The 18,153-nt window shown below is 44.6% G+C and overlaps 1 protein-coding gene across 2 annotated transcripts in view; it reads left to right on the top strand.

The window, feature by feature from the left end:
* The window catches only part of ATP8A2 (ATPase phospholipid transporting 8A2), a 556,173-nt gene that overhangs the window by 367,070 nt on the left and 170,950 nt on the right, over nucleotides 1-18,153 (top strand). For both annotated transcript variants that reach the window (XR_012644144.1, XM_074985625.1), the window contains one exon: nucleotides 15,226-15,300. Coding sequence is in view for 1 of the 2 variants with exons in the window: in XM_074985625.1 (XP_074841726.1) it covers nucleotides 15,226-15,300 (75 nt within the window). In the remaining variant the exon portion in view is untranslated. The remainder of the gene's footprint in view (nucleotides 1-15,225; nucleotides 15,301-18,153) is intronic.

Raw genomic sequence — 18,153 nt, 5'->3', positions numbered from 1 at the left:
CTGGCGGGCCCAGCGAGCAGGACGAGCGGAACGCAGAGCCCCCAGCCGCAAGCTCATGAAAGTGGCAGCGCAGCAGCGCATGTGGCAGAGGCTGAGCCTCCGATTACACAACAGACAGCACGGAAGGCGCCATGAGCGCCAGCACGGCAAGCGCCGGAATCGGTGGCACCGACTCATGCCGCACCGGCTTCCGCGGCGCCGACGACGCAGGGGCACCCGGCACGGAGCCTATCGGCGCCGGAGGAAGCTACCTGCGCGGCACCGCCGCTGACGGTGCAATGCACGGCGCCGACAACAGGGCCGAGATCCCCGGCACGGGAGAGGGTGGCACCCACCCCACAGGGGAGGGGCAAGGCAAAAGCAAAAACTCAGCACCTTAGTCCATCTCCAGGCAGGGCCGCACTGCCCTTATCACCCAGCCCCCCCCCACCCCCCGAGATACACATGCCACACCGCTGGGCTGTAACTCCACCGGCTTATCTCGGGCCTCCTTCTCTGTTCCTCCAACCAATTTCGCTGTGGCTCGGGCCACCTTCACCATTTTTGGGCATGGATCCCCTTGAGTACTATCACAAACCGGCTTCACCACTATCTATGTCGTCCTTATCATGCTGAACACAGACACCGCAGGTCTAGATCCAGGGGCAGGTCCTCTCCTACTACTCGTCAATACTCCTGTGTACACTCTCGCTCTGGGATGGGAACACAGTTGTCCCAGGGGGAATTAGGTCCAGAATCCCAAGACTTCCCTTCACAGTCCTCCAGGGAGCAAGTATATCACCGAACTCAGGAGCCAGAGGATTTGGGGGAGGTTTACCCTAGCGGTTTCTCCTCATCCTCCCCAGATGAGGCCATGGCCCCCGGGGATGTCTCCCCTCCGGATGACCTTAAACAATTCCAGGAGCTGTTCAAAAGAGTAGCTTTCACGCAGGACATTCAAATAGCAGAGGTGCAGGAGAAGCACCATAAACTCCTGAAAAATTTGAGACCCCTGGCTTCATCTAAAATTGCTATCCCGCTGGACGAAGCCATGATGGAGTCAGCCACTAACATATGGCAGACTCTGGCCTCTATTCCGCCTATGAGCAAGAGTGGATCAGAAGTACTTCGTCCCAGCCAAGGGCATGGAGTTCCTCTTTAGTCACCCGCAACCCAATTCCGTGGTGGTCAAATTGTCCCAGCAGAGGTCAAAGACGTCTCAGTACAAATCGGGGGGGTCGGATAAAGATGCTAAGAAGCTAGAGCTGTTTGGCAGGAAGGTCTATTCCTCCTCTACCCTATTATTGAGAATGGCAAATTACGTGGCACATCTATCAAACCATAACTTTGACAATTACTCTAGACTCACTCCCTTCATGGATTCACTCCCGGAGGACAAGAAGCCAGTCTTAAAGGCGATTGTCCAAGAGGGCTATGTGGCATCGCGGATGGGAGTCCAGATTGCCCTGGACGTGGCAGACACAGTGGCACGTTCAACAGCCGCAGCAGTGGTAATGCGTAGGGAATCCTGGCTCCAGATGTCTCGTATCCCCAGAGACCTACAGGCGAAGATCGTGGATATTCCCTTTGATAAGCAAAAGCTGTTTGCGGACTCAACCGACTCGGTCCTCCACTCCAGCAAAGACTCGAGGGCCACACTTAGGACCTTGGGTATTTATACTCCCCATACAAGAAAAAGAAATTTTATCCTCAGCAAAGACGCTATGCTTACCAACCACAGCGCGCTCAATATCAGCGAGGCTACGACCAAGGGTGCCATCAACAGCAGCAGCAGGACAGGGCTCCCAGGCGACATTCTCAACAAAGCCGTACACCCTCGGGACAGGCCCAGAGACAGCAAGTTTGACAGGTATGTCGGGGGCTGCACTCTCAATACCATCGCTCAATGCCATTCTCATCTCATGTTCCATCATCGCCTCAAACCGTTCCACTCCCAATGGCAAAAGATCACCACAGACAAATGGGTGCTAGAAATTATAGCCACGGGTTACACGATCCCCTTCCAGTCACTTCCACCAACGAAGCCTCCTACCCGGCCTCATCTCAGGGACGCTGCCCACGAGGTGAGGCTGAAGCAGGAGGTAGATCACCTCATGTTCATAGGGGTGGTGAAAAGAGTGTCGGAACAATTCCAAGGGAAAGGTTTTTATTTACGCTACTTCCTAACAGAGAAGAAAACAGAAGGCTGGAGGCTGATTTTGGATCTACGGGGCCTCAACCGTTACTTGCGCAAGCAACACTTTCGGATGATCACAGTTGCCTCCATACTTAGGGCACTGGACGATGGAGACTGGTTTGCAGCCCTCAATTTACAAGATGCTTACTTTCATATAACAATCCACCCGGCACACAGGCGCTTCCTCCGCTTCACAGTCGGCGGGGAACATTTCCAGTACAGGGTTCTTCCGTTCGGCCTATCCTCGGCACCCACAGTCTTTACCAAGACCCTTGCAGTGGTATCAGCCTACCTGCACAGACAGGGGTGTTTATTTTCCCATATCTGGACGACTGTCTACTGAAAGGGGCCTCAAAGGCAGAGGTCCTACTCATGATACGCGTCACCATGAACACGTTTATTTCGCTGGGCCTAGTTATCAACCTCGCAAAGTCAAAGACCGAACCCACGCAAGATATAGAGTTCATAAGGGCACGTATAAACTCTATCACAGCAAGAGTGTACTTGCCCGACACCCGCTTCCGCACCATCAACTCCCTGGTGCAAGTCATGACATACAGCGCCACGGTGCCAGTCCTAACGTGTCTGCAACTGTTGGGGCACATGGCAGCAGCGACGTTTGTGGTACAGAATGCCAGGTTACACATGCGAAGCCTGCAGCATTGGCTGGCGAGTGTTTACAAACCAGCATCCCACACTGTCCACAGGGTAGTGTCACCCACGACAGAGGTGCGCAGATCCCTAGCGTGGTGGGAAAACCCCGAGAATCTGCTAGTGGGGGTGCCTTTCCACCAACCACAAATTTCTATTTTTCTTACTACCGACGCCTCCCACATAGGATGGGGGGCACACATTGGCAGCAAGGTGACGCAAGGGCTATGGTCCCCTGTGGAACAGACACTGCACATAAACATACTGGAGCTCAGAGCAGTGTTCAATGCATGCAGACATTTTCAAGAATACCTGCATGGCAAGGTAGTCGGGATCAATACCGACAATACCTCCACTATGTTCTACATCAATCGACAAGGAGGGGCACGATCCCATGCGTTATGCGCGGAAGCAGTCCGATTGTGGAACTGGTGCATCGCCAACAGCGTAACGTTGAAAGCCTCGTACTTGCCCGGCGCCCACAACGTGAAGGCAGATCAGCTGAGCAGGCGCTTCGCACTCACGCACGAATGGCAGATCCACTCTGACCTGCTACGGCGTATATTTCATACATGGGGGTTTCCCCAAGTCGATTTGTTTGCCACCCAGTACAACAAGAAGTGTCCCCAGTACTGCTCCAGAGCAGGAATAGGGTGGGGTCGCTGGGGGACGCATTCATGATTTCATGGAAGGGCCCTCTGCTCTACGCGTTTCCCCCCACAACACTTATCCACGAGGTTCTGCAAAAAGCCAGAAGGGAGCGAGCTCTCATGATACTCATAGTTCCAACTTGGGACCGGCAACAATGGTTCCCCTTGCTTCTACGCATGTCGAATCGTCCACCACTCCCCCTACCGGTGGCACCGGACTTACTCACGCGGGCTCAGGGGTCCATAGTGCACCCACAGCCTCAGGGACTGAGCCTACAAGCATGGTTAATCCATGGCTCAGCGCCTTAGAGAGCACGTGTACGGAGGGAGTACAACAAGTCTTGGAGTGTAGCTGAAGGACCTCCACCAGGAGGACTTGTGAACAGAAATGGACTCGATTTACAGACTGGTGTTCCACCAGTTAGCTCCCCTTGACGTTCCTATAACCGTAATACTAGAATACCTATTGGACCTCAAACAAGATGGGCTTTCTCTATCCTCGCTAAAGGTCCACCTCGCTGCTATATCAGCTTTTTGACATACAGAGGAAGGGCCCACTGTATTCGCCCAACCTATCATCCCAAGGTTCTTGAAGGGGCTGGTAAACCTGTACCCCCCTCGAAAACCGCTTCCGCCATCGTGGAGTTTGGACTTGGTGCTCAGCACGCTATCGGGACCACCCTTCGAACCATTAGCCACAGTACCCCTCCGACTCCTTATGATGAAAACAACCTTCCTCCTTGCGATTACGTCAGCCCGCAGGGTGAGCGAGCTCGTGGCAGTGATGGCAACGCCGCCCTGCAGAGTATTCTCAAAGGAGGCAGTAACCTGACGGTTACACCCAGCCTTCGTTCCAAAAGTTTCCTCGGAGTTCCATCTTAACGAGCCAATAGTTTTACCCTCGTTTTACACGAAGCCTCACAGCTCCAGCAAGGAGACGCGCCTACATCTCCTAGATGTGAGAAGGGCGTTGGCCTTTTACATAGACAGAACTAAGTCCTTCCGGAAAACGGACAGGCTTCTGGTGTCTCTCGCTCCCAGGTCAAAAGGGGAAGGCCTCTCTTCACAGAGAATTTCAAAGCACATTGTGTCCTGTATAAAAATGTGCTACGAGCTTCGAAAGACCCTTTTGCTGGCCCTGCCTAGGGCTCACTCCACCAGGGCGGTGGCAGCGTCAACAGCCTTCTTCAAGGGCATCGCGTTAAAAGACATCTGTAGAGCGGCGACCTGGTCATCCTACGACACATTGGCCAAGCATTATGCCCTGCATCAGGTATTCGAGGAGGATACCCGTCTGTCGACAGCAGTCCTTTCGGGGGCAAGCTGCACATAAATCGATTACCCACGTCCTTACTTGGGTTACTGCTGGGTAGTCAGCTATTGTGGAGCACCCACGGGGACCACTCGAAGAAGAAAGAGAAGTTACTCACCTGTAGTAACGATGGTTCTTCGAGATGTGTCCCCGTGGGTGCTCCACCACCCGCCCATCCTCCCCGCTTCAGATCTCTGTCTGGTGTTTTTCAGGAGCATCCAAGGCGGTTGGTCAAGGAACTGGTGGGGACCGGATCGCGCACATGGCCGGGGGCGCTCAAGGGAGCGGCACGCGTCGGCACATGCGCGATCCAATAGAAACTGCTAGAAGAATTCCGATCTGTGGCGCCGGGCGAGCCCGACACCTATTGTGAAGCACCCACGGGGACACATCTCGAAGAACCAAGTTACAAGTGAGTAACTTCTCTTTCTGGTCACTCATAGCTCTTCTTGAAGTAGATGCAGCCACGTATTCCACTTAAGTATGTGGGTGCCCAGCACAACAGAGCTGAAGAATTTTGTGTAGCAATACCCATAGGCTGTGTCTAGACTAGACCCGAACCTCAATTACTAATGAAGTGCTGCGGTGCATATGCAGCACTTTGTTAGTCAAAATCTCCCCCGTGGCAACTTCAAATTGTGAAAAGGGACTGCAATGTAGCGTGGGCACTTCGAAGTCCCTGCAGTTGACCCGTGGCTACACACAAGCTGGCATTGCAAAGTTTGACATTTCAAAGTTGCCGTGGGGGAGATTTAGCCTAATGAAGTCCTGCCTATGCACCACAGCACTTCATTAGTAATCTCCCAACATCCTAATTACCATGCCCCCCTTCAAAGTTGGGGGCTAGTTCAAACAAAGTCTATAGCTGGTAGAGCTACTTAGATTAATGTAAGTTGTGTATAGTTATGTACTCCCCAGTGATGCCCTGAGTGGGATTTAAACACTGTCCACCCTGTTCGGGAGTGATACTTTCTCACATAACGCATTACACAGCACTTACTTGACCCTCTGGGCCTCATTCCAAACACAGGAAAGTCAATGCTGGTCCTCATTCAAAAATACAGATCACTCTGAGTTTGAAAGTATTCCTGCCAGTCAGCTGATTCCTAACCATTTACCACCATTGTCTCGATCTGCATGGTCAACTTTCCATGACAGCTCAGGTATTTCTGAGGTCCCATGTTTACATGCACGCAGCTGCTTCAGTGCACGAGGTTGTGCCCTCACTCTGCAAAGGTGGCTGAGGACCAATGTTCTGCCTAATCATTTCTATCCATGTGCATATTTTTCCATCCATGTGCAGAATCAATTTTTATATGCACCAAGGCATGTGTGAATGTGCACCACCAGGAAACACCCCCTCCCCTGGGCACTATGCTAATCAGCTAGGCAGCATTGAAATCTGTCCCGAGTGGCTACACAAGCTCATGGCTTGTAGGGAACACTACTTAGGACTGTTTACTATCCAACTCTTCACCCCTTAGGTAGGGTAGTGTGCCTGTCTCCATCAATCCTGTACTCCTTGCAGATGTGGTTAGTTCAAGGAAATGTATGTCGAAGGCGTTCCCGTCATCCAGACATCATTAACCAGGGATGCTGTTGCTGATGCTTCACTGGGCAGTACATCTGCGGTTGCGGAAGGTTCAGGGCCTTTGATTGGAGTAGGAAACTTCACTGCATGTCAGTGTCTTGGCACTTCAGGCCATCTGTGATGCTTATCTCATGTTCCTAGACCACATCTAAGGTTCAGTAGTTCCCTTTCTTGCCAACAGTACCACTACAATGTGAACAGGTAAGAGGGGCGCTCTCCAGAGTGCTCCACCATGAGGTGATCGGGTTGTGGCAGTTCTGCATCGAGGACGATATCACTCCAACAGCTGACCACATCTCACATACCTTCTCATCAGGAATTTTTCCACTGAACCACAAGGGGTCGATAAAGCCCAGTGTTCTGCAAGTCAACTTTGCATCCCAGTGGCTGACCTGTTCGCTCCAAGGGGTGACAGGAAACGCCGGCTTTTCTGCCTTCCAGGCTGCCCAAGTCCAGGCTCCCTGACTGATGCAGCAGGCTCTCCAGTATGCTTTTTTCTCCAATCTCAGAAATTCCATTGGTCATCTTCAAGCTATAAGTGCAATGGGCCAAGCTCATCCTCATCTCCCCTGCATAGCCAAGGCAGTGCTGGTTTTCTGACCTCCTTGCTCTGTTGATTCAGCCTCCTGTATCCCTTCATCTCCATCTTGACCTGCTCACACAGAATCAAGATCTTACTCTGTATCCTGTATTTAGCTCTCTGAATCTCAATGTGTTGCTTTCCCATTGCCAAATAATGAGGAGGAAAAATGCTTGGTGACTGTTAATCAGGTCCTAATCATTAGCAGAAACCCCTCTACTTGGGTCGGGGGGCTAGTCAGCAAAGTGGAAGTATTTTTCAATGTGGTTATTGGCCCACAGAGTTCAGAAAACACTGGCTAGTATCCAAGACATCTTGGAGTACCTGCTGCATCTTTAGTTGGCCCATCTCAAAGTGATCTCAGCCTCCTTTCATCCACCTTTTGGTGGAAGATCAGTGTTTTTCAATGCCATGATGACAAGATTTTGCAAAGGAATCTTATGTCTCTGTCCGTTGGTGTGGGAACCCATTCCCTTCCAGGGCTTGAGCATTATCTTAGCAGCTTTTGTGGGTCATCTGTTCGAAACTCTGGCTTCCTGCCCTTTTTCTTTCTTGTGTATATAATTGCATTCCTCATGATGCTTCAGCTGCACCAAATTTTGTGTCTAAAGTGATCTCTCTTTCACTGAAACCAGGTGGTATATTTGCCTGTGTTTTTCCCAAGCTGCATTCATTGCTAGAGTAGCAACATCTTCACGTGTTGGATGCAGAAGATGTCTGGACTTTGGACTAGACCATTTCAGCTTTGCCTCATCTTTTGGTGTTGTATGTAGGCCATATGAAGCGACAAGTGATCTTCTCACAGACAAACTCTAAGTGGATGATTCACGGCATCCAGTCTGTATATGAAATGTCTACACCCCATCTGCAGGTGCAAGCAAATTCTAAGAGAACACAAGCTACATCCACAACATTGTTAAGTGACATCTCAGTGCTGGATCTTTGCAGGGCTGCCACATGCTTATCGATCCATACATTAACGAACCATTATGCTGCTACTGTGGCATTCTGAGCAACATGCAGACGCTGGGAAGGTGATCCTGCAGTGTTTGTGAAGATAGACTCCAAGCCCCTGTATGGATCATACTGGGCAAAATTATCCTGCTGCAATCCAAACGTAAGTAGAGTGCATCTTTCTCACTTCTCAAAGAAGCAGAAATATACTAAGTAATCCTGTTTTAGAGGAACACAGATGTAGAACTATAACACATTTTCCCCTGTTGTTACTTTCTTACTCCACTTAGCAATGCAACTCCTAAGCTGATATCATCACAGAAAAGCATTTTCCAGGGCTGCATCTACACTAGCAAGTTCTTTTGAAAGATTTTTCATAAGAAGGGGACTCTTTCAAAAGATCCCACAGAGCGTCTACACACAAAAAGCATTCTTTCAAAAGTAAATTGAAAGAATACGGAGCTCCTTTCAAAAGTGCTCTTCCACTCCCGTTTCAGGAAGAATGCCTTCTTTTGAAAGCTTCTTTCAAACGAAAATGTGCATTGATGCTCTGCAGGGCTCTTCTTTCGAAAGAGCAGACTTCAAAGGGCCTGATTTTTCGATGCCTAGCCCACTCTTTTGAAAGAATGGCAGCTGTATGGATGTTCTCTTTCAAAAGAGCAGATCACTCTTTTGATCTGCTTTTTTGTGTGTGTGGATGCACTCTTTCAAAAGATGTTCTTTCGGAAGAGATCTTCTGGAAGGGCTTCTGTCGAAAGACCTCTTTAGTGTAGACGTAGCCCAGCAGCACATATTCCAGATATCATTGTAACTTCATCAGTGCTGCCGCTACTGGACAAGATGCCTGACATCTGGACATAGAAGAAAAAAGCAAAATACATGCCATTGTTAATCTTGCTCATGTGGAACAAGGTCCTGTGAATGTCTGAGAAACCTCAACTCCCATTAGCATCAATGAAAGTTGAAGGTAGTCAGCACCTCACAAGTTGAGACATTAGGATACAGAGATTGGTGGAAGACAGGATTTATTGATTCTTATTCAGTTAGTTGTGGAATGTGAATAACTGCTGTCTAAATCTGACAATGAACTCTGTGGAGCTTGAAAGCTTGTTTTTCTCACCAACAGAAGCTGGTCCAATAAAAGTTACTGACTGACATACCTGGCTTTGTTTTTTTCACCATTGTCATCACATTGCCTCCAAATCTAACCCATGACCGCACTAAAGGGTGCTTATTGCTGGAATCAAAGAAGCTTTTATTACTTATGTTAACAAACAAGCCATTCCAAATCTCCACTCAAACCCATTCTGATGGTGTGAAATTTGTATATGAATTCCAGCTCCTCAGTTGCACATTGCAGTGTGTTTTTGAAGGTTTTTTTGCTTGAGGATGGTGACTTTTCAGGCTTCAACTGTGAGTTCAGGGAGGTCAAAATGCCCTCCTTCTGGTTTTTGTATGTTACCATTCTTTTTGTCTGATTTGTGTTCATTTATTTTGTTGAATAGAGACAGTCCAATTTGTCCAATGTATGTGGCAGAGGGACATTGCTGGCACGTGATGGTGTATATCACATTAGTAGACGTGCAGGTGAAAGAAGCTTTGGTGGCTTTTCTGATGTAGGTAGGTCCTGTGATGGTGTCACTAGGGTAGATGCATGGACAGAGGTAGCAATGGGGTTTGTTGAAGGGATAGGTTCCTGATTTAGTGTTTCCATTGTGGGGTATGTGGTTGGTGGTGAGTGTGGGTTTCAGGTTGGTGGGTGGGGTTGGTCTGTAAGCAAGAACTGGCCTACCTCCCAAAATTTGTCTTCTGTGGCTTAATCATCTCATTGTATGTGGCCCTTTGATTTCTGTGGGATTTTGGAGAGGTGGGGGGTGTGGGGCGTCTAGTAAACATTTTCCATGATGATATGGCCCCACATCTTTATGGTGTTCAGTGCTCATGTGTGGAAGAGAAGACATAAAAGCAATACATCTGGGGGGAAAATAATAGATTTCTGGATTTTCTGTGTAATTAAAAAATGATGAAAGACCAAAATGATGCATTTTTGTTATTGCAGTAAATTAAAATACCAACTATGGTCTTCAAATTAAGTCAGCAATAGAAGGAGTAACACATATTCAGGATTTCTTAAATGTATTATTGTTAAAATTTCAGGAACATCTGCTATTGAGATTTCTTCTAAAGTATTTTTCTGATTTGCTGTTGCTGTTTAATTCCTAGTCATTTAAAATTAAAAATCAGACTAAAAGGTGGAGTAACTGGGATATTGGCAGAAAAGGTTAGAGATGACTTTAAATGATAGCTGTTTAGGGTGGGTTGGGTTTGGAAAAAAATGTTTTTTTCCACTACTGAAAGAAACATAATTTCCTTACTCTTTTTAACAGTTAATAAGCAAATAAAAGGAGCAAGAAAACATTCCTTAGGAAGCCAAGTGACTTTCAGGAATCCATGCCCACTCTGTCAAATCTTATTAGAGAGACTCCTTAGCTATATTATAAAATTGGCACCATATATACTGTAATGAAGGGATTATATTAGGGCTGTGTGCGCTTGAGTAGGAATTAGAATCTTGCATTGAGGGATACATCTGGAACAAAGAAGATTTTAATCAGGATACATTATTAATGAATTGCATATGAGATACATAAACCTGCTTTATTAGGCAAACTGTAAATGAGCTTATTTGGTGACAGCAGGCAAAATTCATATGTTAAGAGGATACTTTGAGACTTTAACTCATCTCTGTATGATAACAGCATCCATCTGTAATTGGTGCCTGTGGCAGTTGTTGATACTCTGACCATATTAGCGTTCCGTGCCCTTTAGCAGGATTGGGAAAACATTTCTAGAACTTGTAAAGCAGACTATTATCAAGACATCATAAATATACACGTTTAGAATAGCTGATTTGCTATCACATTGCCTTAGAGCATTTAAATAAATTAGTTCCTACAATTCAAGCATTAATGTTAAAGTAATAATTATGCATAAGGCAATAAATTGCCATTAAAATTGCCTTCAGACTTACTGGAGTGAGAACATTTTTTTTCATAAAATAGACTCCTAAGTCAGGTGCATGGGCTGTGTGGCTCTTGCTATTGGTAATGGAATATTGAACATTTTCCGTTTAAATCACCAGCTTGCATTCAACTCAAATCACTACTGACAAAATTGTTACTACCTGTCAGCTATTCAGTGATCTTGTAGTGAGGTTCTTGTCTGATTCTGTAGTGAGCAAACGCCTACATAGAGTTGGCACTGAGTTTTCAGAAGTGGGGGTCATTACATCTGAAGAATGTAAGCGTGCCTTAAGGCTGAAAAGATGGACTGTGTCTCAGTTTTTAACAAGCTTCATTTCTTTCCAATGAACTCCATCTTTGATATTGGAGAAGACAATATGTAACATTACCTTGATCTCAGATCTCTGCAGTATTAGCCATAATAAGGTAAGCTAATAATAGTGGCCAGCCTGTATTTTCGCTCTCAGGTCTGAATTTCCTTGCATTAAAGTCAGACTTCTTATTTTCCCTGATGGTATTTTTTTAATAGCTGAATTATAAATAAAGTGTTCCAATTGCTTTGGCAGTCAAGCAATAGTTAAATTGAGAAGAATGTTTCTTTTCCAACCCTGAAAAGTTAATTTAATAATTTTCAGTTCATTTCCTCATAGCAGGACTATACTCAAGCCCCGAAAACCCCAAGAGCTTGGCAAGCCAGGCAGACTTGGCAAGTTTTTCAAGCAACTCACCAAGTTTGAGTCAAGTATGGATAGTTGTGGCTTGCACAACTTCAACTGTATTTAATTTTTCTTGTTAACAAGGACATTAGGACAGAGGATTTTTTTCCCATAACCTCAAAAACTAATGCATAATCTGTAAAAGCAAATAGTATTTAACAAACCGCACATGACAATTTATGGCTTATGTCAATTTCAGAATAAATATATTTGTATATTATTGTACAACGAGACTCCATGATTTGTATTCTTTAACATTAAGATATTAAGGAAATTGGCCATGAATTCTTTGTTGTTTTGATTGGCATTTGCTGGTGTCAAACCCTGCAAAAGATAAGCATAACCATTATTTTATAGTGCGTCATAACTGCAGAACTCTGTCTTATGTTCAGAAAGAGTGTAAAAGAAGTAAGTTTGTGTCAGCATTGAAAATACAGCATGTTCTCATTTTGCTGCAGTTTTACGTGTATGGTTCCTGGTAAAAGGAAAACTAAGTAAACTTTGGATTGGAAAGTACCAAAATGCTTTTTCAAAATGTGTTTTTGTTTGTTCTTACCCATTTAAAAAGTATTTCCCTGGAATCAAGTACATTTCATTATCTAATGTATGATTATTTCAATAAAAGATGCTTTTTTGAGTCTGAAATAGATTTCAGGGAATTTTAATTTTTCCCATAAAATAAAAGAAACTTAATAAAAAGGTTACAAATTTTATTTATATAGCAAAGTCAGACACAATCTTTTCAAGAAGATGATATTTGGAAGAATCAGAAACATCCCATCTCAATCTTCTATTAAATTGTCATCAGTGATACTATTGTGACAAGGTGTGGTTATAGATGACCCCTTGGGATGTTCCTTGGTGTGCTGATCATGCCACTGACACCCACCTTCTTGGTCCCTCGGGCTCCTCACTGTCTTATCCTTCTGAGCCAGAGATCCTCTGGTCTACCCCTCACTGAGGCACAGGGCCGGGGTTACTGCCCCCTGCATAGTAATCCAGACAACGTTTAACCACAGCTCTGGGAGGAAGCCTTAGGGCACAGCTTCCTGGAACTTAACCCCCACAGGGGATCAAACCCCCAAATAAATCCTTAACACTCTGTGCAAAAGATTTGTGTGGAGAGAACTAATCAGGTAAGCCTCCTTTGTTGATGAAAGGCAGATATGCACAGCCCTCCCCAGGTAATAAGTATTACACTGGACTTGATTATAAACAAAACAGTTTTGTTAGGCAATACAATAGTGTTTAAATGGTTATAAGTAAAACAGGCAGATCAAAGTGAATTACCGAATTAAAATAAAACTCATAGCTAGTTCTGCTCTACTAAGAATCCAGTTACATGTGAGTTCTTACCCTAAATATCTGTTCTTATGTCAGGTGAAAGCTTCAGGTGAAAAATAATTTTTTCCTGACTTGGGTCTCCAGTTCACTGTAAAACTCTTTCTCCCACTTATGGGGTATCAGGCAATTTCCAAGGCAGGCTGAAGACAAAGATGGAGTGCCCTCATGGTCCTCTTTATACCTTTCTCCTGTGGAAGAGATTCCAGTGTTCTCTTTTTGAAAAAGTGTACTCCAAGATGGAGATTCACATGAGCAAGTCACCTGTCCATGTATGATTCAGCCCCTTTTCAAGCTGCAAATATTGCCTACTGCTCATCTGAGATTTCACAGCAAAGTTCCTTACATGTGAATTGGCACCCATTAAGGACCTTTGCCAGTTAACTACTGCTATCCCCTCACAAGCCATCCTGTCCTCTCACAACAGAATAGCCACACCTGTTAAGGTTTTCACAGAAGCAAATATTTGGAATAAAACAATGCAAACGATCTCATAACTTCGAATACAAAAATGATACACGCATCAAAGTAAGATATATGAATCCAGTGGATTATAACATTAAAATGACAGGTTCCAAGTAGTATTTTGTCCAAAGCTTTTCAAAGTTATGCATATTTATATTCATAACCCATTTTCCATAAAGCATGGGGGGAGGGAATCTCTCACAACTACATAAAGCTTCCAGTGACGATTTTAAAAAGTCTTGCATGGACCAGAATTGATAGGTCAGAAGCATTTCGTAATAAAGGCAAGGCTCTGTTCTTCTGAAGGAAAAATCTGTTATTTTTAATTTGCATGTCTATACTTGTTGGCCCTCATGGTACTGTAGTATCTTGCAAGTTAAGTATTCCATGGGATTTTATGTTTTCCTTCCTCTCCTTTTTGGTAAGATTATTTTTGTTATGGGAAATCTAAATGAAAGAAACGAGCTATTGATTTTTTCCCCCACAAGAAGTGAGGGCCTTAGTCATGGGCCAGCTGCGGAGAAAGCCCGGTATCTCGTTTGCACAAGGAGCTGCTGACATTTCCATTTTTAAAAAGGACTCTTTATAGTCTCAGACAATGATAATTCCTAAAGTAGTCTGGGTCAATGTAATGGAGAGCTTTGTCGTACTACTAAAGCCTTGAAGTTGACTCTGTTTATTGGGGTTCCAGAGAACTGAGCAGACGACTGGGATGCTTGTGTCGCTGAGCAGACAGATGAATTGCTGTATTATGAACTGATTGTTTCTGAGATCACCATCTTCATTTGTAGTCATAGTGAACTGTAGAAAAGACGTCTGGGTCTCCATTGCCAAAAATCTGGGAATATGTTTGATTATATTAGCTGTATTTATTTCATCTCAAGAGAAGAATTTCTCAGCCTTTCTTGGCTAAGAAACCCAAACCAGCTAAGATTTCTTCTTGGAAATACAGTTTCAGTCCTTTTCAGTTCAACCCACAATCCTTTAGTCAAACGAGTAGTGGGTGAGTTCTGATGCTGGAATGCTCTTGGAGAGGCGTGTTTCTTCTGATTTTGTGCACATTGGGTTCTCAGGGTGAGGCCAGGAAACTACTAGCTTGTAGAAGTTCTGATAGCATGAAGGTGATGCTTATGGAAATTAGGAATTTTAATGCTTCGTCATCTGCCTTTTTTCCTTTCCCTTTACCCATGCTGTGGGATGTGTACTGAAACATGGGAAGAAGCTGACTGAGCAATGTGAGAAATAAGGTCAAGGAAGCTGGCTCCTCACCATCTTTCAAACAGAACTTGCAAGGCATCATAGCATTCTGGTTGCACTAGTTTCTAAAACTTTCCTAGAATTATAGAAGTGCTGCTTTTATACACATAGTGTCAAATGAGACATTGCAAACTTCAGAACATGTTTACTGTGAAATTTCTAACTCTTGCCAAGCTGTGATAGAAACCAAGTTAGCTTCTAACTTTTGACACGTCAACAATTTGTCAATAGTCTTTAGATAGATTTATGAATCGGGTGTGTGTGTGTATGTATTGTGTAATGGTGCAAATATTACAAATTGCTAACTTAAATAAGCAATTCTGCAGTGCTATTTAAAACACAGGACTTTAAAAGAAACAACTGTGTGACACTGCTGATAATTATTTTTAGAGCACATTAAGCAGCTGTCTCCAGATTGTGATCCACATTCCACACGGCTCCTCTTCAATATGTGGAAGTATTTGTTGCAATATTGATCTAAAGTTTTGTGTAAATTTCTTCTGTTTCAGCTTTGGTTTGCATTTGTTAATGGATTTTCTGGGCAGATTTTATTTGAGCGATGGTGCATCGGCCTATACAATGTGGTAAGTGTTCCATGTCTGGACTTGATAGCATGCAGAACCTCAGTGACATTCCTTTGTTGTTTATGTCTGTACACTAATCTCAGCCAACCATCTGCGTACATATCACGAAGTGCAAATACATTTTTAGGGTGTTTGCTGATCTGCCCTAGACTGTGGATTCAAAACATCAGGGTGGTTATTTTTAATCACAGCAAATGTATTTGGATAGTCCCTTGAAAATATTAGCACATACATCTTAATAATATGCTTTTATTAAATCTGTATGTGTTTCTGCAATTCAGATTGCTCATTGTTCCCTTCTCAGAAAGTATTTCAGACTATTTTTGTATTTATTTTTCTGATTTTTTTCCTAGTCAACCTAAACATAAACAGGGCAGTTTGATCTAATGCTAAAGCTATTGTTTCATGTCCATATATTCAGAGTCACTAAAGACCGAATCCTGCAGGGTTCTGGAGGCACTCAGTAACGGACAGGTAGTAGGCTATAGGAGAGCGCTGTCGGGCCCAGTTCTGCCTCAGTTACCAGTGTTGGGTATTCCTTTACTTCATAAGTAGATGAGCATGCTGGAACAATTTATATAGTGAGGAAGCTGAGGGCCATGGAACAAAACTGTAAACCTGCATATAATGGAAACCACAATAAGATGGGAAGTGCACCAGCATCTTCAGCTCACCTAGTTCCAGTACGTATGTATGTAGTCCCATTGCACTGCGGGTAAGGTTGGTAGGACCAGAATTCTGGCCTTGCACAGGTTCACCTTGGACCACGTGGACTAAAAGATCTTTTTTTTTTAAATAAAAACGTAAACACGGCAAAAAATGAGAAATACCAAAAATCCCTGGAGCCATCCTGAATCCATCCTGTGCTGTGGAATGTTTACGGAGCACATTAGACTAGTGGCCTTAGCTTTAGCTCTCATATCCCATATGAGAGTGCTGCCATTGTGAACATCTGGCAATTTGCTTTATGACTAATTTGAAAGATTACATCATTTATGTTAAAAATGTGCTTGCAATTACTGATCCCTGCAGAACTCCAGCCCTGTTTGAAGCTGAATCTTCACCTGTACTCTCCAGACAGAATATGCATTGCTGGCAGGAACTATACTCCAACATGCAAACAAAAAATTTTGTAAAGATAATAAATAAAACATCATCTAATCAGAGCTTTCTCGCAGGATCAGAGTTAAACTGTAGAAAATTGGATTAGAAATTAATTTCCCAGCATGAAACTGTCAAGTGTAGAAGATGGGTGAAGATGAGGGAGTGAGAGTTATAGTTCTAGGCTACATGATGTTAATATTTTGATCTGATCTCCATCCAAGGTTTTCACTCTTTTATCAAATGGATTAAATCTCAGAGGACCCCTGAAAATTAGGTATGATTGTTGCAATGGTACTGATGAGGAGGCTGAGGGACAGGGAGATTAGGGGCCCGGTTGTGTAACATTTATCCCCATTGAATAACCATTTTCATTGTCCATCTTTATCTAAAGAACTGGGTTTTACTCATGAAAGTTCATGGCCTACTAAATTTGTTTGTCTGTAAGGTACTGCTTGTTATCACTGAATGGCAGATACTCGTGGAAGTAATCTTTTTGACTTGGGTAGAACTACTCAAATGCCTGAATACATTTCATTGGGAATAAGAGTTGCCAGAATAAAGCTCAAAGCAATTTGCCCAAGGTGCTTCAGAGTTTCCCTCCTCGCCCTCTGACAGAGGCCAGGGTCTGAAGGCATATGGCCCTAGCAATCCCTCTCCCATCTCAGGAGCACAATGTGGGTTTGACCTCTGCACAGTTTTTCTGGAGGTAAGTGTTCCTTCGAGAAGATGGCAGCCTCCTTCAGAAAGGAATGGCCCATCTGCATAGCCCACAACCATCACTGTCATTAGTACTTGCAAACCTAGTGAGGAGGGGTTTAAACTAGTTTTGCTGGGGGAGAAAGTGACACAAGCCCTGAGATAAGTGGCAAAGGAAGAAGGAACAACAAAGGAGGACCCCTGATTCAAAAGGAGAATGTAGGCCAGTCAGCTAACTATCTAAGGTGTTTGTACATAAATGCAAGATGCTTGGGAAACAAATAGGAAGAATTAGAGGCCCTGGCACAGTCAAAGGAGTATTAGGTGACTGGAATAGCAGAGACTTAGTGGGATGAATCATATAACTGGAACACTGTCATGGAATGGTATAAACTGTTCAGAAAGGACAGGCAGGGGGGAAAAGGAGGAGTGGTGCTGTATATGAGAGAACAGTATGATTGCTCAGAGCTCCAGTATATGGAGGTCATAAAGTCAGTTGGGAATCTTTGGGTTAAGCTTAGAGGCAGTGGCAACAGAGGTGATGTTGTGGTTGGTGTCTGCTATAGACCACCTGATCAGGTAGATGAGGATTTCTTCAGACAACTAAAAGAAGCTTCCAAATCACAGGCTCTGGTTCTCATGGGAGACCAATACAGCAGCACACAGACAATCCAGGAAGTTTCTGGAGAATGTTGGGGATAACTTCTTGGTACAAGCGCTGAAGGAACCAACCAGGGGCAGTGTGCAGCTTGACCTGCTGCTCACAAACCAGGAAGAACTAGTAGCAGAAATAGCACAGGGTGGCAACTTGGGCTGCAGTGACCATGAGATGGTAGATTTTAGGATCCTGACAAAAGGAAGAAAAGAGAGCAGTCAAACACAGATCTTTGATTTCAGAAGAGCAGACTTTGACTCTCTGAGAGAACTGATGGGCATGATCCCTTGGGAAATTGATATGGAGGGAGAAGGAGTTAGGAGAATTGGCAGTATTTTAAGAGGTCTTATTGAAGGCACAGGAACAAAGTATCCTGAGGCGCAGTAAGAAAAGCAAAC

The sequence above is a fragment of the Carettochelys insculpta genome, chromosome 1 (assembly GCF_033958435.1).
Source record: "Carettochelys insculpta isolate YL-2023 chromosome 1, ASM3395843v1, whole genome shotgun sequence".
Taxonomy (NCBI): domain Eukaryota; kingdom Metazoa; phylum Chordata; order Testudines; family Carettochelyidae; genus Carettochelys; species Carettochelys insculpta.
Note: the sequence above shows the minus strand (reverse complement) of the source record. Positions and strands in the feature narration are given on the sequence as shown.